The sequence below is a fragment of the Pholcus phalangioides genome, unplaced genomic scaffold (genome assembly GCF_987345545.1).
Source record: "Pholcus phalangioides strain wild (caught in Gottingen) unplaced genomic scaffold, Ppha-v1.0 ptg000017l_1, whole genome shotgun sequence".
NCBI lineage: Eukaryota > Metazoa > Arthropoda > Arachnida > Araneae > Pholcidae > Pholcus > Pholcus phalangioides.
Window position 1 is genome coordinate 39,854,733 of NW_028301610.1, and position 19,653 is coordinate 39,874,385.

General features: G+C 37.6%; 1 protein-coding gene across 1 annotated transcript in view; it reads right to left on the reverse strand.

Moving 5' to 3' along the window:
* Window positions 1-10,150: 10,150 nt before the first annotated feature.
* LOC149073059 (charged multivesicular body protein 1a-like) overlaps window positions 10,151-19,653 on the reverse strand; it is a 40,142-nt gene continuing 30,639 nt past the window's right edge. Inside the window, exons 5-8 of the mRNA XM_089246601.1 lie at window positions 18,567-18,635; window positions 16,607-16,666; window positions 13,288-13,487; window positions 10,151-12,129 (exon numbers count right to left, since the gene is read on the reverse strand). Coding sequence (XP_089102727.1) covers window positions 12,108-12,129; window positions 13,288-13,487; window positions 16,607-16,666; window positions 18,567-18,635 — 351 coding nt within the window. The 3' untranslated portion in view covers window positions 10,151-12,107. The remainder of the gene's footprint in view (window positions 12,130-13,287; window positions 13,488-16,606; window positions 16,667-18,566; window positions 18,636-19,653) is intronic.

Below are 19,653 nucleotides of genomic sequence, written 5' to 3' on the forward strand. Positions count from 1 at the left end.
GAGGGTACGACGGACCGACGTGTTCGATCGCATCCACCTCAGTGCACCACTTCACGTGATGACAGGCGTATTGTGCGTATGGCAGTGACGGATCGCTCAGCCACATCACGAACCATAGCACAACACATTCAGTCTGTACCGCATCATCCAGTGTCTGCGCGTACCATTCGACGCCGTTTACAGCAGAGTGGTCTGTCCGCAAGACGTCCATTGCTTCGTCTACCCTTGACGCAGAACCACAGACGTCTCCGCCGCCAATGGTGCGATGAAAGAAGGATGTGGACGGCACAATGGAATGAAATTGTCTTTACTGACGAGTCACGCTTCTGTCTGCAACACCACGATGGTCGGATTCGAGTCTGGAGACACCGTGGAGAGAGGATGCTGAACAGCTGCGTTATGCACCGCCACACTGGTCCTGCACCGGGTATTATGGTATGGGGCGGTATTGGATATCACTCTCGCACTCCTCTAGTACGCATTGCCGGTACTTTAAAAAGCCAGCGCTACATCTCCGAGGTGTTGGATCCAGTTGTCCTTCCTTACCTTCAGGGCTTGCCCACAGCCATATTTCAACAGGATAATGCGCGACCACACGTGGCACGCATTGCCCAAAGGTTCTTCGTCAATCGCCAGATTGAATTGCTTCCCTTGCCAGCTCGCTCTCCGGATCTTTCGCCGATAGAAAACATGTGGTCCATGGTTGCTCAACGATTGACCCAGATTACATCCCCAGCTGCCACACCAGATCAACTTTGGCAACGCGTGGAAGCTGCTTGGTCTGCTGTACCCCAAGAACACATCCAAAGTCTCTTTGAATCAATGCCGAGGCGTGTGGCAGCGGTGATCTCCAACAATGGCAGCTACTCTGGCTACTGATTTTGGCAGGAACCACACTTCACAGAAGTCTATAAATTTAATCATTTGATGCTTGGTCAACATGTTATCTACAAAATAAATATTGTTGCGATATCTCTTGTCTTTCTTGGTGTTGCAATTTGGGTGGCCAGCAGTGTACATTAATGCGGACATCACCTCGAATCATAGTGATTGATATACAACACTATGTCAATAGGGATGTATAGGGATCGATATATAGGTGCCGGCTATAGCCCGAATTTCGGACATTGGCCGGGTCAACTGGGCTGGCCATTTCGCGAAGTGGCCAACTTCAGGCTTTGGCAGTAACATATATATGGAATAACATGGTTAAGCTTATTGCCGCTGCGGTGGTCTAGTGGCTATAATGACGGACTCGCATCGCGAGATCCTAGGTTCGAACGCCACAGTGGTGGTCGGCTGAAATTGGTTTGCTGTGGTTCCCAACTTCGAGGCGCGAATGCGAGCCGATCTCCCCGTTAAAAAGTCCCGCCACATACAGAGCAACATTGCTATAAATATTCAATTATTACACTTCACTCACTTCCCTTCTGAAATACAGATGAAAGCACTGAAAAATCAGACACAGCACTAGATACGCAGTCAGACTGTTAGGTACACACACTCCCACTTTATTGTTCTCGCACTTTGGTCCCTCAATCTGAAAGAAATTTCTGGCTATGGCCTGATCTCTGGCATAGTGCAGAGAACATCAACCTTGGACTTAACTTCGTTAGTCCAAAGTTGTCTTCAGCGACGAATCTAGATTCAGCCAAGACACTGGTTCTCGCGGGCAGTGTTGTTCAAAGTGAGCGTCGTGACTCCTAGGGGCGTCACCAACCTCGATAAGGGCGTCACGACGAGCTGTTGACCATTGATGTTTGCTTCTGTTCGTAAGCGGTTCTTTTATGAGTGTACACAATAGCTACCATACTTTTCCTGAAAGCCGCAAATAAACCATGACTAAGAGTCTACGGTAAAGGGAGCCACAGGTGAGAAAAGTTTGACAACCACTGTATACGGCGATGATGATGAATGTCATTATGTATAAACAACAACATTCAAAAAGACCATAGCCGGAGGTGAATGAATAGTGACTTTGAATAATGAATTTTTTTGGATTTATAACATGGAAAAAGAAAAACAAAAAATGATGAGTATCGTCTCGGGGCCCTAAAACCAGAACCCTGAGACCAGCCCCACCTTTGTGGGGGCCATGGCTCCAAAATGACCCAGTCATTAGCAAAACCAGTCCCGGGGGTGCTGGAACTTTCATCCCCAGATGGTGTTGGAATCTGCGACAGTAGGCTTTACGGATCAATTATAGTTAAAGTACATCTGGAATGTATAGCGATATTCAAAGGGGAAAAAACACTTTAGCTCTCTGTTTCCTTAACAGATGAAACAAGTACAACTACTGTATGCAATATTCTTCATTTTTTTTCCGCCCTTAGTCACAGATATTTACGAGGGTTCCCTTGGGGGAAAAGCGTCAGAGTTTTCGAAAAATAAAGTGGTGATATCGCCCACTTTGGGAAACACTGCTCTATCTAGAGAAAACGCGGTACACGATAACTTTCCTCCGACACTTGGAAAAGGAACTAGAGAGGCATGGTCTCTAAAGGTATTGTTAGAAGGCCGCACACTACCCCATGTATTTGACACAGGACCCCTGATCAGGGGTACTAGTACCAAGAGCCCATGGGAAAAAGTGATGTTCTGGGGGCCCTACCTAGCTGGAAGCACCTGCCCATTAATATATTATATACTTAAGTCTCAAAAATCATAACACACGTTCACAAATCTCATGATAGTTTTTTTATCGGAGGTTGCTAACTTTCCGGTTCTTATGAAAAATAAAAAAAAATTGAAAAAATTGTTAAGCTTCTGTGTTTTACAATAAAAGTTACTTTTTATGTGTTTTTCAGACCTACACTGGTGAAATAAATTAAGAGAATTTGCATATTTTATCGAATTTCATGAAAAGAACTGAACTGAATGTAAAACCACTGCTTCTAGACAAAAATGCAAATCTTATACGTTAAATACGTAAGAGTACACGTGTGTGTAGGCGGAGCCAGTAGAGAAACAGGCTTTATAAGCGTGCGTAAGTTAAGACGCATTTCGTTCGCTAGCACACCTCGGCGAATTTCTTGGTGTTATTTTGCAGCAATCGGTTAATTTCAAATTGTAACAGTAAAAATGAGTAACCACCAACGTTTAGATGATGGAATGAGGTGGCGAATTGTGGGGAGGCTAGAAGCAGGCCACTCTCAAGTCCAGATTTGTAGAGAGTTCAATTTAACGCCCAGCGTCGTGTGTAACTTATGGAAACAGTTCCAGGATACCGGATCCATCGAGAGAAAGCCTGGGCAAGGTCGTCCAAGAGCCACGACGGCCAGAGAAGATCGCCATTTGTCGATTATAGCGAGGCGTAACAGGAGTGCTACAGCTTCTCAGCTCTCTCGTGACTTGTATGCAGCCACAGGAACCCGTGTATCAAGGGTGACTGTTTCCAAAAGACTTCATGAGAGAGGGTTGTTTGCAAGAAGACCTGCTGTTTGCGTCCCGCTCACTTCTATGGACAGGAGAATCCGTTTATCATGGCACAGAGAGCATAGAGATTGGAGTATGGATCAATGGGCGACCGTTCTCTTCACTGATGAGTCCCGGTTCAGCCTAAGCACCGATTCTCGCCGTACGCTCATATGAAGAGAACCAGGGACCCGCTACCTACCCTCCAATGTCCGCGAAATCGACCATTATGGCGGAGGATGTTTAATGGTCTGGGCAGGCATCATATTGGGTGGCCGCACACCTCTCCATGTCTTTGAAAGAGGCACTGTGACTGGTGTGAGGTATAAGGATGAGGTCTTGGAGCCCTATGTTCGCCTTTTCAGGGGTGCAGTAGGCCACATAGAGCTCTTCTGTTCGACGATTTTCTAGAGAGTGAGGATATTCGCCGGATGGATTGGCCAGCCAGATCTCCAGACTTTAACCCTATAGAGCATGTCTGGGACGCTCTGGGGAGGGCAATTGCAACTCGCAACCCCCCTCCGGGAACCATCCAGGGAATGAAAACAGCGTTGCTGAACGAGTGGGACCAATTGCCACAGGAAATGATAAACTGCCTTATTTCAAGTATGAAATCACGCTGCGAGACCTGTATATCTGTAAGAGGGAACCATACCTCCTATTAACCCATTTTTTTGTTTATTCTGCAACCGCTGTTTCATACCTTCCGACTCCAACGAGTGTTACGCACGATCATGCGTGTGTATTACAATTATTGAATGGTTATTTCTTTTGTATTGTATCAATGTATGTACATATCAAATTTCATTAAAATCGGTACAGTAGTTCTAGAGATAATCGATCAAGTCTGCAAATTCTCTTAATTTCTTACACCAGTGTAATTTAGGGCTAACAAATTATAATTACTGGATTTTTCTGCGTATTAGAAGTGCGGATTCTGCTGCTGAGCATTACACATTTGTTTCAAAAAATTAGAACACCCCAGAAAACTCATGAATTCAGTTCGTGAATAGTTAAAGTTGGAAAGTCGAAATTTACGGTATGGCTGCAATTTACATTTTCATCTTCTAGGAGGTTCTTGAGCATATCTGAAGTTAAAAATTTGCATAAATTGGGAACGAATACTTCCTAACATGTGAAATTACTTTCTTCTCTTTGTTTCAAAAAATTAGAACACCCTGAAAGTTGTTTAAAAAAATTAGTTCTATACCATCTGACTTAAAACGGATTATGATATTAATATTTTCATGCAAATGGACATGAACTTGTGTGAAAGAGTGTTGCAAACCTTCCCTGATTATCTATGTAAACCTATGATTGTTCAATCGCAACATAGTGTGTCCAAAAAAGGGAGCATTTCTGCAAATTCAAAATTATGAATGTGTCAAACGTGTGCCGATGTTGTAAAAAATACATTGTGCCGTGGCCATCATGGCTTTGATCATGCATTTTATACTAAGAAGGCAAAATACATAATTTTGTACGAAGGTTTTTTAACAACCTTCGTACCTTTGATAGCGGAGAGTGACGTCATCATTGTGTTACATAATTTTGTGTTTGCAAATGCTCCATTTTTGGACACATAATGTCATGATGATTATGTATAATCATAGGTTTGCAACATTTATTCAAACAAGCTCCATTTGCATGAAAACATTTGTCATAATCCATTTAAAGAGTTATTTTTTCTAATTTTTTGAAACAACCTTCAGGATGTTCTAAATTTTTGAAGCAAAAAGTAAAAAAAATATTTTGGCATTTTAGGGCATTCAATTTACTTTATGCAAATTCTTTAATGCTGACATGCTTAAGAACCTCTTTGAATATGCAAATTACAGCCATATTGTAAATTTTTCTTTGTGTTTGAGCATTTCATCAACTGCGCTCACGAGTTTCTGTGTGGCATGACATGTTCATTTTTTAAACAAACATTTATATGCATTTCTTTTATTTTCCTGAGAGTTTACAGGGTGTCTACCAAATACCAAAAGCAAAATTCGGTGACTTTTCTCATTTGAAAAAATTAACCATACTGGACTGTTTTCTTATATCAGTGGTTTCCAAACTGTGAGTAACGACACCTGGGGGGGGGGGGTTAATAAAATAGGGGGTCTTGAAATGAAAGGGTAACGCGAGTGAATTTACAAAATAAAAACATTTGATAACAAATCAATTATTTTAATCCTTCGAAATTTTCCGCAGAGCATGAAGATGTTGTCAATGCATAAACACACATACAGTCATGCCAACATTGGCATGAAGCCTCTCAGTAATGCTGAATGTTGAGCTTCACCACGATGGGGGAGGACAACCCCTCCAACCACAATAAAGTGGGTAAAAAAACTCAATTTTTTTTATTTTTAAAAACTTTTAAATTTAAAGATTTAAGTACAACACCCCATAGAAACTGGACCATAAAGGCTCCAGCCACATAAGCCGCCCCCGCAAAAGCATACGCGGCTACAGGTTGTTTCTCGAACGGGGAAGGGAGGCGAATCACCACCTTCTGCTCTTCTGCCTATGCCAATAGTTTTTTTCAGTTGGGGGGCGATCGTCCCTATCGCTCTCTCTCTCTCTGTATCCCCACCCATTCCTTCAACCACCTTTGCGAGGTCTCGTAAGCCCTCAGTAGATCATGAATATCCAATTCAATCCATCCCAGCATGCGCCCTTGGGTCGTATATACGGACGGCTGCTGGCAATCCTAAACCCCCCCCCCCCCATGTTTTTGTCGTATCGGAGTTCCTTCGGCACCTACGACGAAACTTTCCAAAAAAAGCTCCACGGGCGAGCCCGCTCAAGTTGAAAACGCATTCTGCGAATGCAAAACTACTGAACACGCTATTGATCGATATTAAGCCCTGTGCACAACAGCCACGTTGCGTTGCGAAGCGCTGCAACGCATAGTAATAGTGGGCTCAAAACAGAGCGAGAGACGAACAACGTTGAACGGACGAAGATGTAAATGATCGAGCAGTTTGTTCGATCGGTTCAACGATCGACGCCGACTGTCAAAATCAGCAGTTTGCTATCAGAATCGACGTGCATCAGAAGAAAACACCATCTAAATAGAATGTGCACGAATGCCCCCCCCCCCCAGCGTCAAAGGTGCAGTTGACTGATCTAATGTATATATGCATATATGAATTGACATCATCATCATCGTGCCCCCCCAGAAATAATGACCGTGCTCCCCCAGACTTCCAAGTCTATCTCTGCCTATGCGAAACCATCGTGCGAGTCCGGCCGATTTTCCAATTCTGACAGTTAATGACCCATTCACCCGCGCAGGGAAGCACAGTAGGGGGCTGACAGGGTTCCAGCCCGGGAACCCGAGAGAGATAATTCTCTTTTTTTTTTCACACTATCAATTCACTATACCGGGGTCCGTCGAACATCTCAGCTTAGGGGATTTACTGCAGGATGTGGTTCACAACCTTTGGAATCCCCGGCACGGTCGATTTCTTTTTCTTGATTGGAAGTTGATTGTTATTTGCTCTATCGTCATGCTTTATTGTCGGTCTAAGATCGCAAGCTTGTCACCGTATTCCAATGGTTCTCTTTTGTCAGCTGCCTCTATTGAGTAATTCATGGTTCAAAAGCGGCTCCCTAAAAGTTCGGCAGTTATTTTCCCATATAAAAAACCACGCCAATGCATAAAGAGGCACACAAATCCACATTTTCAGCTCGCCACGATGCTCCTAGGTGCCGCGAAGCAGCACACTTTTAAAACTATGTCCCACGAGAGCTTGCTTGGGGACGCTGGGTAAGATAATTAAAGTAAAAGATAAAAGTCTTTGTTGGACATAAAACGCAAAAACCACAGCCGGCGTGAAGTAATCCATACTTGTTCGGTCATTTCAAAGGAAGACGCTCGTTCCGTGGCCTTTGTATTGAATGCCATAAAAATTGCTTCTCCAAGGCCCGAGACGACGCGGATCCTGACAAAAATACTTTTATTATCTTTAACTTTAATTATCTTACCCAGCGTCCCCAAGCAAGCTCTCGTGGGACATAGTTTTTAGAAACACTGGTATTCCTTTAAATTCGGCCTAAATGTTGTGTGCGTCGTAACACAATTATGGCGAATGAGTCCGATGTTTGTCTTCTCTTGAACTCTCTCGTTCTATATCACATGCGTATACTGTACGATTTCGTTGTTCACTATAGCTAGTCGGTAAAGATCGATGCGATTAAAAAAAATGGATGATTAAGTATTTAAAAAAAAATTTTCTTCCTTCGCGGGGGAATTTTGGTGCCATTTCACCTGGCCCCCATCAAGGACAGGGTTGCCAGGGCTTCAGCCCTGAGGCCCGGGACAATCACCATCATTGTTTTTTCATGCTATAAATTCATTACAGAGCCCCCCACCCCGTGAAAACTGACTTGCGGACATGCCAAAGATCCAACAGCCCTGCTCCACGAAGTGGGGGGGGGGGGGGGGAAGGAAGGTCATGTCCTTTCTACGGAAAAGCAATATTGTTTCTAAGAGGACTCAACCGTCGCGCCAGTCAACACCGCCCCCCCCCCCAAGAATCATAACGCGATCCTGAGAACACTGCTTTAGGGGGAATATTTTAGATGTTGAAAGGTGCCTACAAGCAAAGAAAGAAAAGTTCTTTTTTGTTCAGACAGGCTGAATAGCTTTTTTTGTCCCATCCTGCACACTAACATTGTTCTTATCTGTTGCTACTCACCCATCCATCCCTCCAAGGCAAAAAAAGTAAAAGAAACCTGAGAGAAGAAACAAATATTAAATGCCACAGCTTCTCCAAAGCCTGGATTTTATAGGAAAAATCGTAAAAAAGATGTCTGGAGAATCATAAAAAAACCGTGACCTTCACTAAAATTTTGTAACTTTTTCGGGACTTCCGTGACCTTTTTCTAATTCCGTACCCTGGTTTAGAATAAAAATGTATTTTGAAAAATAGTGAATTTTCTGTCATTTCTCTTTGTGACTCCAGATAGGCCCGAGGTGTCACGCGGGAGACCGGGGTTCGATTCCCCGCCGGAAGGCGCTTTTGCTCGAGTGGCGTAGTAGTAAGATGCTCGTCTACCACAGTTAAGGTTGTCGTCACGGTCTCAGGTTCAAACCCGAGGGAGGATATAGCTAAGATATTTTTCCCAAACGAGCTTGAGGCAACCATCGATAGATAGTGCCTTCATTTCCAACCCATCTCATTAATGACAGTAAATTGCAATATAGCGATATGGCCAGAGTTGGTGTTTGGTGAAGTAGGTAGGCCTGAGGCAAAATCTCAACACCGCCACACAGTCCTCTGATATTTTTCAAATCTTTTTATTTTTTATCTTTTTATTCAGATATTTTTCTCTGATATCAAAGAAAGCTCATCATAGTTTGAGCACAGCTAAACAACCCTGAAACTACAAAGGTTTCGACGGCTAGTTTATGCGAAGATAAAAATCCAGGAAATAAAATTTAACTGGCCTTGCGGGAATCGAACCCACATTCTCTCACTTGCCAGGTAACCTCTTTCCTTAGAGCTTGTGTGCGCTGAATGGGGCCATGCATAGACAGCCAGACCTAACTCAGACCAAAGCTCACAATTTCTGACACCAACATCAGATGGCAACTTATCCGAAGAGTAAGACATCAGAATTCACTGAGAGAATTTGTTTTTGCATTTTAATCATACTATTGCCAGTGCTTTCGTATAAGATCAAATACTTTCTGCCACAGGTAGTTTTTTTTTGTGGCTCTTCTCTGCACTGCTCAACCAAGTCCATTCTGAAGTCTCCAAAACTGTATGGCATACTCTAGGCTAGGACGAATTTAGTCTCGGAAAAACGGAAAGACAACACTAAGAGAATGTGAAAAGACCTTTCTAAGAATGGAACCAAACATTCCATTTGATTTTTTGATCACTACAGAACAGTGTTCAGAAAACTTAAGCCACTCATGAATTAGAATTCTCAAACTGATGAGCCTAGGTTGCATCTGGAATTCTTTTTTTTCACCCTTCTTAACAAAACTCTGGAACTTTTCTCCACCTTCCAACTCGTCTGTTATCACCACAAAATTTGTTAATCGCGACGGACGATTGTCCGAGGAAAATATGTTGTAAAAATTTTGTGTGTGTTTATTATTTATTTTTATTTTATTTATTTTTTGTTTTACTCAAAATAAAGTGTTCCGGACTGCCATGAAGCTGGGCTGGAAGAGATCTCAGCAACGAGATAAGTCCAGTGGCAAAGTTTCATGCATCCGGAATTTAACCACTTAACTCGTGAAGCGTGGGTTGTCTGAACAAAAGTGAGCAACCACTCACTTGTCAATGTCGCGATCACATTCAAGTTGATCTGGAATATTCCCCTATTATTAGAATTCTTGATCACCCCCCTCAGTTTCACGTCATCTGCAAATTCCTGATTAAATTTTTTAACAATCTTCTAAATACAAATTTCTAACAATCCCATCAATTCCTTGATAGCATTTATCAATAAGAAGTTAAAAAGGTATAGGAACTAGGACACTTCCTTGAGGGGATTTCTCGTATGGCACCTATCAAATCAGAAAACTACCCATTTTCACAATGATCTGCTTAGACCTATCTCACAACAACGATTCTATCCACTTCAACAAGCTGCTCCCGATCTCACGAAAATGTTTCAAGAGTTTACCATGCATGACCCGATTAAATACCTAATATAGGTAATACATCATACGACTAGTAACAATAACAACTATAATAACTTACAATGTCTCTTAAATTTTGTGTGAACAATATTCAAGTCATGTATTCAAGCCAATAACAAGTCATGCAAGTTACTAGGAATGAATTTGGATTTACACTGTTTCATAATGATATGACCACTCACATTTTTTGTTATGCAATAAAAGAAATCTGCATAAAATTTTCGTAATAAAAACGAGGTTACATAGAAAGCAACCATGTTATAATTTAATGAAAAAATTCGTAAAATTTTACTAAATAAAAAAATATTCAAATTTACAGTGAAATAAGTGTTTTGTAATGATGCAACAATTCGGCATAATTATTCATAAATAACAATTAAAATACTGTGCTCAAAATCACATATATAGCGGTGGTACATATTCTTTTTAACACTATGCACTATTTTCTTTCCTCTACCAAATCATTTCATACGATCAAACCATGGGTTGAAAAAACACATCAACTGAACTTGGAAAAAAAAGATGAAAAAAATTACTACTTTAAATTAATGTGGTTTTCAGAGAAGTAATACTTGAATCACAAGTAAAATCATGGTATCATACAATCTTTAATAAGGCAAATTATATGAACATTAAAAGATTTTAACCCCACTTTAAAACATCGCAAGCTGGAGACTAAGATCTCAGTCCAATCTTGTCTGACGAAAATTTAGAACTTGTCCTTCAACTTTCTTCTGCTGCAGAATGTGGAGTCCTTTGCTACATTTCGAAAACGGAGGAAACGAAATGGTATTTGAATCTTTTTTCCTTCCCTTTTCATTGTCTAAGTTAAGTTGGTGAAAAAATATAAAATGGGGGAAACAAAATGAGATAAAGGTGTGTATAATATGATTATCTTATCCTTCAGGATGCAAAATCGCACCTGTGTTGAGCCTAGAAGTAAGAATAAAACATGCAGACCATTTTCAACTGCAACAGTATAAGTGTTAAAACTCAATGAAAATGAAAAACATTACAAAACAAATTCCTCAGAGAAAATGCGCCTGTCTGACAACTAGCAAACCAAGCTTGTTTCAACTTCAACAATATTTCAAGTAATCAGAAAACCCAAAAATTCACAATACTTCAAAATTTCCACACTGATATGGTCTGCCATATCAGTGTGCCATATCGGTCTGCCAAATATAAATTGCTCTCTCAAAATCCTTGAAATCACTTGTAACACATGCACTGAGATATGAAATTTGGGTAGACACTTGTGATGTTTCATACTGCATAAGAAAAGCTAGTAGGATGTCAAAAAACATACAGCAAGTATTGATGCTACTTCATCTCATCCATTTTCACCAGAGATTAAAATCAGTGACTTTTCTAAAATCAAGAGCAGTACAAATAAACCAAAGAGCTAATGTCATGTTCTTTATCAGATATGTATGAGCGCTCTAACTTTTCATGTGTTTTCTGAGCATGACCTCAAAAATCAGGGTCTCTTTATTAGGCATTACCTTCTTTCCAATCTAATACCTCAATTGTTATCACTCTTTGATTCAGCTTAGTTGTGTAGCAGCTTTGGTTCATGAAATTTGCTACTATGATAAAAATACAGAAGAAATTCAAACTATAAATTAGATATGATATGTGATATAGTAGTTCAGCAAAACAACAAAAATGTTATTCATTTTTAAAATCTAAGCTAAATGAAAGTGAATAATTTAAAAAACCCTCAGTTTATAATATATATACTTTATTTTACATATCAACAGAGTGAAATTACAAGCTCATTTACAAAAAAACTCATGTACATACCAGAACAACAATGGAAGCTTTCAAGATGAAAACAATGTGAAAACTTGAGAAATGATGCAATACCATCACCAGGAAATGAATGTTTTAGCAGAGAAAAAAAAAACACACAATAGCACAAAAATATTTTTCAAACATCATTCCATTCCAATTTCATCAGTGAATGGAGGAACCAACATTTCTGGAGCATTTCTTTTGACCTGAATGTTCATATCAACTGAAAGGATGAAAACTAATTCCTTAATGCCGCAAGCCTAGAAAAAGAAAAATATTTATGTATATTTTGGGTGAGTTTGTGAGTTATATTGTTGTATTGTGCTATGTGATGTGGTCAACACATTTTTTGTTTCCTATATGCAGACAGAAAAAAATAAGCTCCTGGAAGGTCCAAACCATTCAATTTGATGGGGGGGGGGGGGGTCTTACTGTGTACATTTAAAACCGTACAGAGAGAGTCTGGGCATTTCTTTAAAAATGAATTTTCTCTTAGCATATTCATTTGCTTTACATGACATGGCTTAAAAGATTTCTGAAAGAGAAATATAAGGAAGAAATACAGAAAATCCATTTCGAGGCAGATAAAAAAAATTCATCAGAATCGAGTGACAATAATTCTGATGTTGGCACTAAAATTTAACTCACAACTTGGCTGTTTTATAATAGCAAGTGAATCCACATCCATTTGTTAGCTTAATCCAGTGGTTCTCAACCGGGGGCCATATGGCCCCAGGTGGGCCCTAGGATATTCCAGCGGGGCCAGGATGAAAATCTCACAAAAGGGGAGCCATCGCTACTGATACGGGGGCTACAAAGAAGTTTATGAAATTAAATATTTTGTCACTCTGACTAAAATATTTTTTTTAATTGCACAGACACGTTGCATATTTTTGTCGAAGACCAGGAAACAACTTTCCAATTGGGTTTTGGGGCACAGGGTGACCGAATAAAAAGTTAACATTTTTATTTTAATAACTATGTAACCCCTGGCAACATGAATCAAATATCTGAATACTACATTTTATTCGGGTTCTTTTTCCAACTGGAAGTATGCCTCTAGGACCAATGGTTCGTCAGTAAAATGCCATATGCCCCGTTACCTATGCGTCCTGTATATTAAATATAGTACAAATTAAATTCAAACATATTTATACTTCAGACAATTTTTGAATAAATATCTTCTAATGGGAAAACGGGGGCGGGGGGGGGGGGCAGAAAAGGAAGGGGGAGTAGAAAATTATTCATGTTCGCAAGGGGGGCCACAGGAATGAGAAATGGGTGAAAGGGGGCCATAGACAAAAAAAGGTTGAGAACCACTGGCTTAATCCATAATCATTAGCCGAGTCTGAAAAACAAGAAAAAAAATATTTGTTAGTCAAAACATTCATAAGCTGAGGCATCATTGTATTATATACCTGCGTGTCAAGGAATCTTCTTCTGCCTGGGACCTATCCGCAGTTGCCGTAGACAATGAGCCAGAAGGAGCAGTTGCTGCATTAGCCAATTGGTCCATAATATCAAGCCCATTTTCCTCTGCAACTTGTTGGATCAAACTATCAACCTGTGCCATAGGAGTTGTTGTAGTTGTCGCACTGCCCATGGCATCTTCAACAACCTTCAAAAAAATTATATTTACTTTTACAACATAATAAAGAAACCAACAAAAAAGGCAAATAACAAGGAAAAGCAAATTCCTAACATCTATTGGAATGAGTGCTGTCATTTCACTATGAGTGTAATGATGTTGATGTGCAGAGGATGAATGTAGCCACTACCATGCTGACTGGGATCCAACTTGAGTTGGTTATCAAATTTTAATCTCCAATTCAATAATATCATCCTTTTCTATGTCCCAAGATACCATTAGTTGTTATAGTTGGTGTTTTAGATGATATTGGCACACATTGTACATGAACAGCAAATATGAAATTGGAAAGTGAGGGCACATACCCTTCTGATTCAATCTTTTATAAACGTGGCTGGATACTTTATGGCTGAAACATTTAACCTTTTTTTTGAGTTCGAAGCAGTGCTTATACCCAGCATCAGAAAAAAAAGCACCATATATTAAGAGTTATCTTGATATATGTTGCAGGTTTAGGAATATTGGTGCATAATTTATATACAGGGTGATTATAAAAAAAACTATCTTGACATATGGGCCCCTAACTATCATACCATTCACAGAAACTGAATGAAATTTTGGCATAAGGTATTTTCATGTATGCGCTCAAGAATGATATGGAAAACAACAGTGTCACTCTAACAGTTATGGTTACAGTGAGAAAATTTCGAAAATATCAAATGGCAACACCAAGTATTGGAATGTGATCTCCATTGTGAAAAACCCTAAATAGCGTTCGAATGGCAACTGTAGCATGAAAATCACTGGCGGTAGATAGGCTAAAAGTGAGGACAACCAATAAGGACAGAGAAGCAGCATAAAATAAAGCACTTTATTGTGTTTCACAAATTTTTCACATGACCTTGTGGAGAACTAATCAGGCTGGGATCTCAGCCAAAGAAACGGTGTGACGAATGAAACGAACATTAATGCTCTGGTGCACGGCAAATTCCTTTTTACTTTTTCCTTGCCTAGCTCCGGGGATTTTGGTGCTATAGGTGCCATTCCAACGCTATTTAGTGTTTTTCAGTATGGAGATCGCATTCCAATACAAAAAACTTGGTGTTGCCATTTGATATTTTCTCACTGTAACCGTAACTGTTAGAGTGACACTGTTGTTTTCCATATCATTCTTGAGCGCATACATCAAAATACCTTATGCCAAAATTTCATTCAGTTTCTGTGAATGGTATGATAGTTAGGGGCCCATATGTCGAGATAGTTTTTTTATAATCACCCCGTATATATGTGATAATTAGAGATACGTAAATTTTGCAAAAAAAAAAATTAGAAATTTCGCAAAAAAAGTTTTAAAATCAGAAATTTCTTTTATTCGAAAAAAAACATATCAGAAATTTTGCATTTATTCATAGTAACGAATTCCAAATGAACAATTCCACATTCGTTTGCAAAATAAAGAAAAATAAAAAAACTCTTGAATACATAAAACATAGCTGAAATAAAAAATTTCGCATTTAAAAAAACCGGACGTATTACTGGAAAGCGTTAAAGTACTTAGTTGAAATCTAACATTGTAGTAATATATCTCTACTTTCCCCTAATTTAACCTTATTTTTCAAATAGCGAGTCAAGCCTTATTTTTCAAATCGAGTACACTTATAACAATACCCGGATATAACATACGGATGTGGAATTCTTAAAATTTGGCCCAGTCACGTCTATATATTTTTACATGTTATAACATACCCTGCATAAAGCATACACTGTGGATATAACAAACCAAAAGAATGGTCTTAACCAATAAATTAATCCAGATATAACATGCTGCAAAAAAAACCATGGAAAAATCACTTAGGAGCTGTTATAACCTTACAACTAAACTCGACTGTATTCAAATCTAACACAATGTCAGAGGGGAAAAAAGTGATGCTTGTGGTTTCTCTTTCAAGCATGCTCACAAGTACTGACCAAAATTACGACTTTCTCACTTGAAAAAGTGTAAATTACCTAGATTTCACTAAAAAATAGTAAAAAATCAAATTTCAGCATTTATTCGTTAAAATTGGCAAATTTCACATTTATCGCATTTATTTCATAAATTTGACATTTAGCGCAGTTATTTCGTAAATACGAAATTTACGTATCCCTAGTAATAATGCAAGGAAATCTACCTCTTTTTCCCCCTTGTTTGAGTACACAAAAACACACACCCTCACTCTTTTCCTCTCCAAATGTAGCAATCTACTTCAACTTAATCAAATGATATAAAATAAATCAATAGTTATTACTAGCCATCAATATTAGTATCATTTAATATATACATGTTATTTTATTTCAGTTTAGGAATATACCAAAATAACTCTTTATATATTCCTAAACTCAGGCCAGCATAATGTGAATTCTTGAGTTCAACTTATAAAGTCTAGAGTAGCATGATAATGGTTAAATGAACATTCATCTAAGTATAAGATCAAGGCCTGGCCACTCAAGTCACTATACCTGGACCCAATTGAGCACATTTATAATGCAGAGAATCCAATGCATTGCTTGTAGAGAAAAATAAAAACCAGTCCTTTGAAATAGAATTGTGGCACACTCTGCAGAATGCATGGTTTATAATGTACCATTGCAGAACTATATTTGTTAAAATTATATATAAAAATACTTCAAGGTAATAAATATTTGAGTTATAGAAGTTTGAATTTCACATTCATTGAAGAATATAAAATATAATGTTTATACGTATTTTTGTTTTGTTCCTATTGTTATACTGTATAACTACAATTTTAACTATCATACAGAATATGTACAGTCACAGAAAGTTTGAGGGAAGTAGCCTACATTATGTAAACATAAAAGTTAAGAACCTCTGCTAAACAGGGCGAGTCTAAAAGGGTGAGTTATATTACTAAAAGCCCCTTGTGAGGAAATATTTGTTTTAAACCCAGAGTATTATCACTCCAGATGTATGCAGAATAAAATGATTATTCGATTAAATTTTATACAGGACAAAAAATAATCACTTTAATTATAATCTTTTCACAATAATAATGCACACCAAGAAAAAGTGGCGTTTCATTTTTTTTTCTAAAAATGACAATCTACTGATGGTTAAAAAGATTGAGAATAATTGAACCCTGTGTACATACAGATGTTCGTACATCCAGATCTTCAAACTGTTGCTCAAACTGTTCCATAACTGCAGAAACCTGAAATATATGAATAACCTTATAAACCAAACTGAGATTATTAAAACTAGGAAAAATTCAAATAAGAAAAATTTGAATTTTAATTGCTCTGATGTTACACACCAAAAATTGTTTTCCAAATACAGTCAAACCTTGATTTATCCCCAACTTGATGATACAATTAAATTGAGCAGATAGAACTTTATTTAAATCTTATATTTGTTTCAAGATTCAACTTTTAAATTTTAAAATCTTACTTCTTCACACACATCCCCCTTTATAGACATTCTTAGTCTATTTGGAAGCATTGCATATGGATTTTCAATGTTTAGCTACTTTAAGGCGATGTTGAGAAAAAAAAATTTTTTCATTAAATTCAATATAATTGGGGTCCCCCCCCCCTTCATCTCAAGTCTATGGAAGAAAATATTAGGGACTTCTTTTATTATCAACCAAAAGTAACTGTCATAATCAAATTTCCCCCCTTTTTTCCCCTATTTCCTAAGTATAATAAAACATTTTTAGTTTTGCCAACTTTTTGCTAGTTCTTCAACTATATATCGTCAATATTTGTTGGTAAAAATCTAGTAAAAGTGTTAAACAGAATTCTTGAACACATTTTTCAGCCCAAACTTGGCCTTTTCCTTCCCAAATAGTAATTTGAGATTTGGTTCCCAAATAAAAATTATTATGTACAACATTTCTATTCAAGAGAACAGGAAGTTTCAATAATAAAAAAACAGAATTTCTCGCAGCACACATTTTCTGATCATAGCCAGTTATCTTTACAAACCTAGTTAAAGAATAATATTCAAATAAACACACTGGTTTCCATATATCGAGTATTAGAGTACCTAGATCAAATTATTTAAAAATTTTAATGATAAAAGCAATTTTTATGTTTTCAACTTGTGTGATGGTAATAGTCATGAACAGGGCCTGGATGTTGATGACATTTGCATTTTTTGGCATTTTCGCAATATTTTTTTTCATTTTTTATATTTTTTGACAATGAAAAAATTGAAAAAAATTATATGAATACTGATTGCATTGAGCACTTATAAAAAAATATGCTTGAATTTCTTGGAAAATGAAATGAAAAAATGTTTTGTGGCTTCCTACCCATAGGCATACATAGGATTTTTTTGGGGGGTTTATTTTTTGTTTTTAACTGCAAAAATGCTATTTCTCCCTCTCCCAGTACGCCAGTCATGGTCCCACATTTAGCAACAGAGCCCTCCAATCAGATTCTTCACGAGCCTCTCAATAGTGAATTTCTCATGAAAAAACAAAAAATTATAAGAATCGTCTCAGGGCCCCCCCAAGCCAGAGCCTTTCAGTTCCACCCTTGGGGAAGGGGCCACAAGGCCAGTGCTCTTATCTGATTCATGAATTATAACTCATTTATTAGAAAATTTTTTATTTTTGATGAAATCTAAATGACAGAGAAAAAAATTATGTATGATTTGATGCTGTCAAAACTTTTTCTTTCAACATTTATTTATAACCAGTTTTTCACAAGAGAACTTTTAATTATTTTGATGGAATTTTTTCCAAATTTTTAGGGTATTTTTTAAAATTATTTTTCAACATTTTTTAGGGCAACAACATCTGGGCCTTGGTCAGGAGTAAATGGGAGATGGGGTGAAGTTCACAACTATTTAAATAAGAGTGGTAATATTATTTGTAACTAAGATGAAAAGAATGGGTTGGTAAAATTAATCCAGTTTTTCTCAGAAGGTGAGTTTGAAAACTGAAGTATCTAGAGTCTCTTCTAGGAACATGCTTTCTTCATGGAGAATGCATGGGAAAAGCATTTTATTAGTTATAATTTTCATACTTAGTGTACACAAAAAGTTGGCTAAACAGATAGTTACCAAGATAAAACATACATGCAAGAATAAAAAAACATGACCATTACTTTTTTTAAGTCCATAGAGTTGATGGCTCTATCTAATGCTTTCACAACAGATCCCATATTCTTTGTAACCTGAAATTTGAAAAAATATATATATATTCTGGTGTAATAAATATATTTTGGATATTAACACATTTTCAAAACAGCACTGTGTGAACATTAAGAACACCCATGTCTAATAACTTCTAAATGAACTTTATAATCATAATTTCCAGACACTGCAAAACTAAAATAACCATAATTTCCTATAGTAAAGCTGCCACTTATATGTATGGCATTAAAAGTTCATTTTAAACTTTTGCAACTAATTGAAAGCTACCACTTATTCAGTAACTTTTTCCTAATACGAGCCGGAAAACAAAAAATAGCAAGGGAAAATAATGGTTCTGTCCCATACAAATATTGGATGCATGGTCAACTGAAGACCTTTACTTCCACCTCGTTTCCTCTTCCTAACACATCACTCTGGATCTGGACTGATTACTGATCAATTGAACAAACAGCAATATTGACCGTCAGATGTAATAACAGATTTGTTTACTTCTCTTCCTTTTTGTCATTGTTAGAATTTTTTAAACATCATAAATTTTGATATGTGGTTATTCTCTCCACCCAATTACTTTACAAATTGAATGTACAATAATATATTTGGACAATAAAAAAAAATGTTTATGTAAATTTACTTTTAACACTAATATGAATTGCTATAAAGAATTATATCAATTCATAGAGTTGCATATATTGCAAATATGTACATAAATAAAAATAAATAAATAAATAAGTAGTTTGTTAAGAAAGAAAAAAAAACAATATGTATAAATACAGTATTCTACTCAAGGGATCCCTTGATCTGTCCAGATTATACAAACAAATTTTTCTGTGGTGGCAAACACTTTCGTATACTAACAAGTACTAAACAAAATACAAGTATACAAATAGACAAATATTACAGAGGCCTTGGTGTGACAACACTGTATACCGGGGGCTGAGAAGTACCTTCCTATTGTAGTAAAATATTAATATAATTGATAATTAGTTTTTTTGAAAGCTCTTAATTCATTTTTATATTTTATTTCATTTGGCAGGTTAT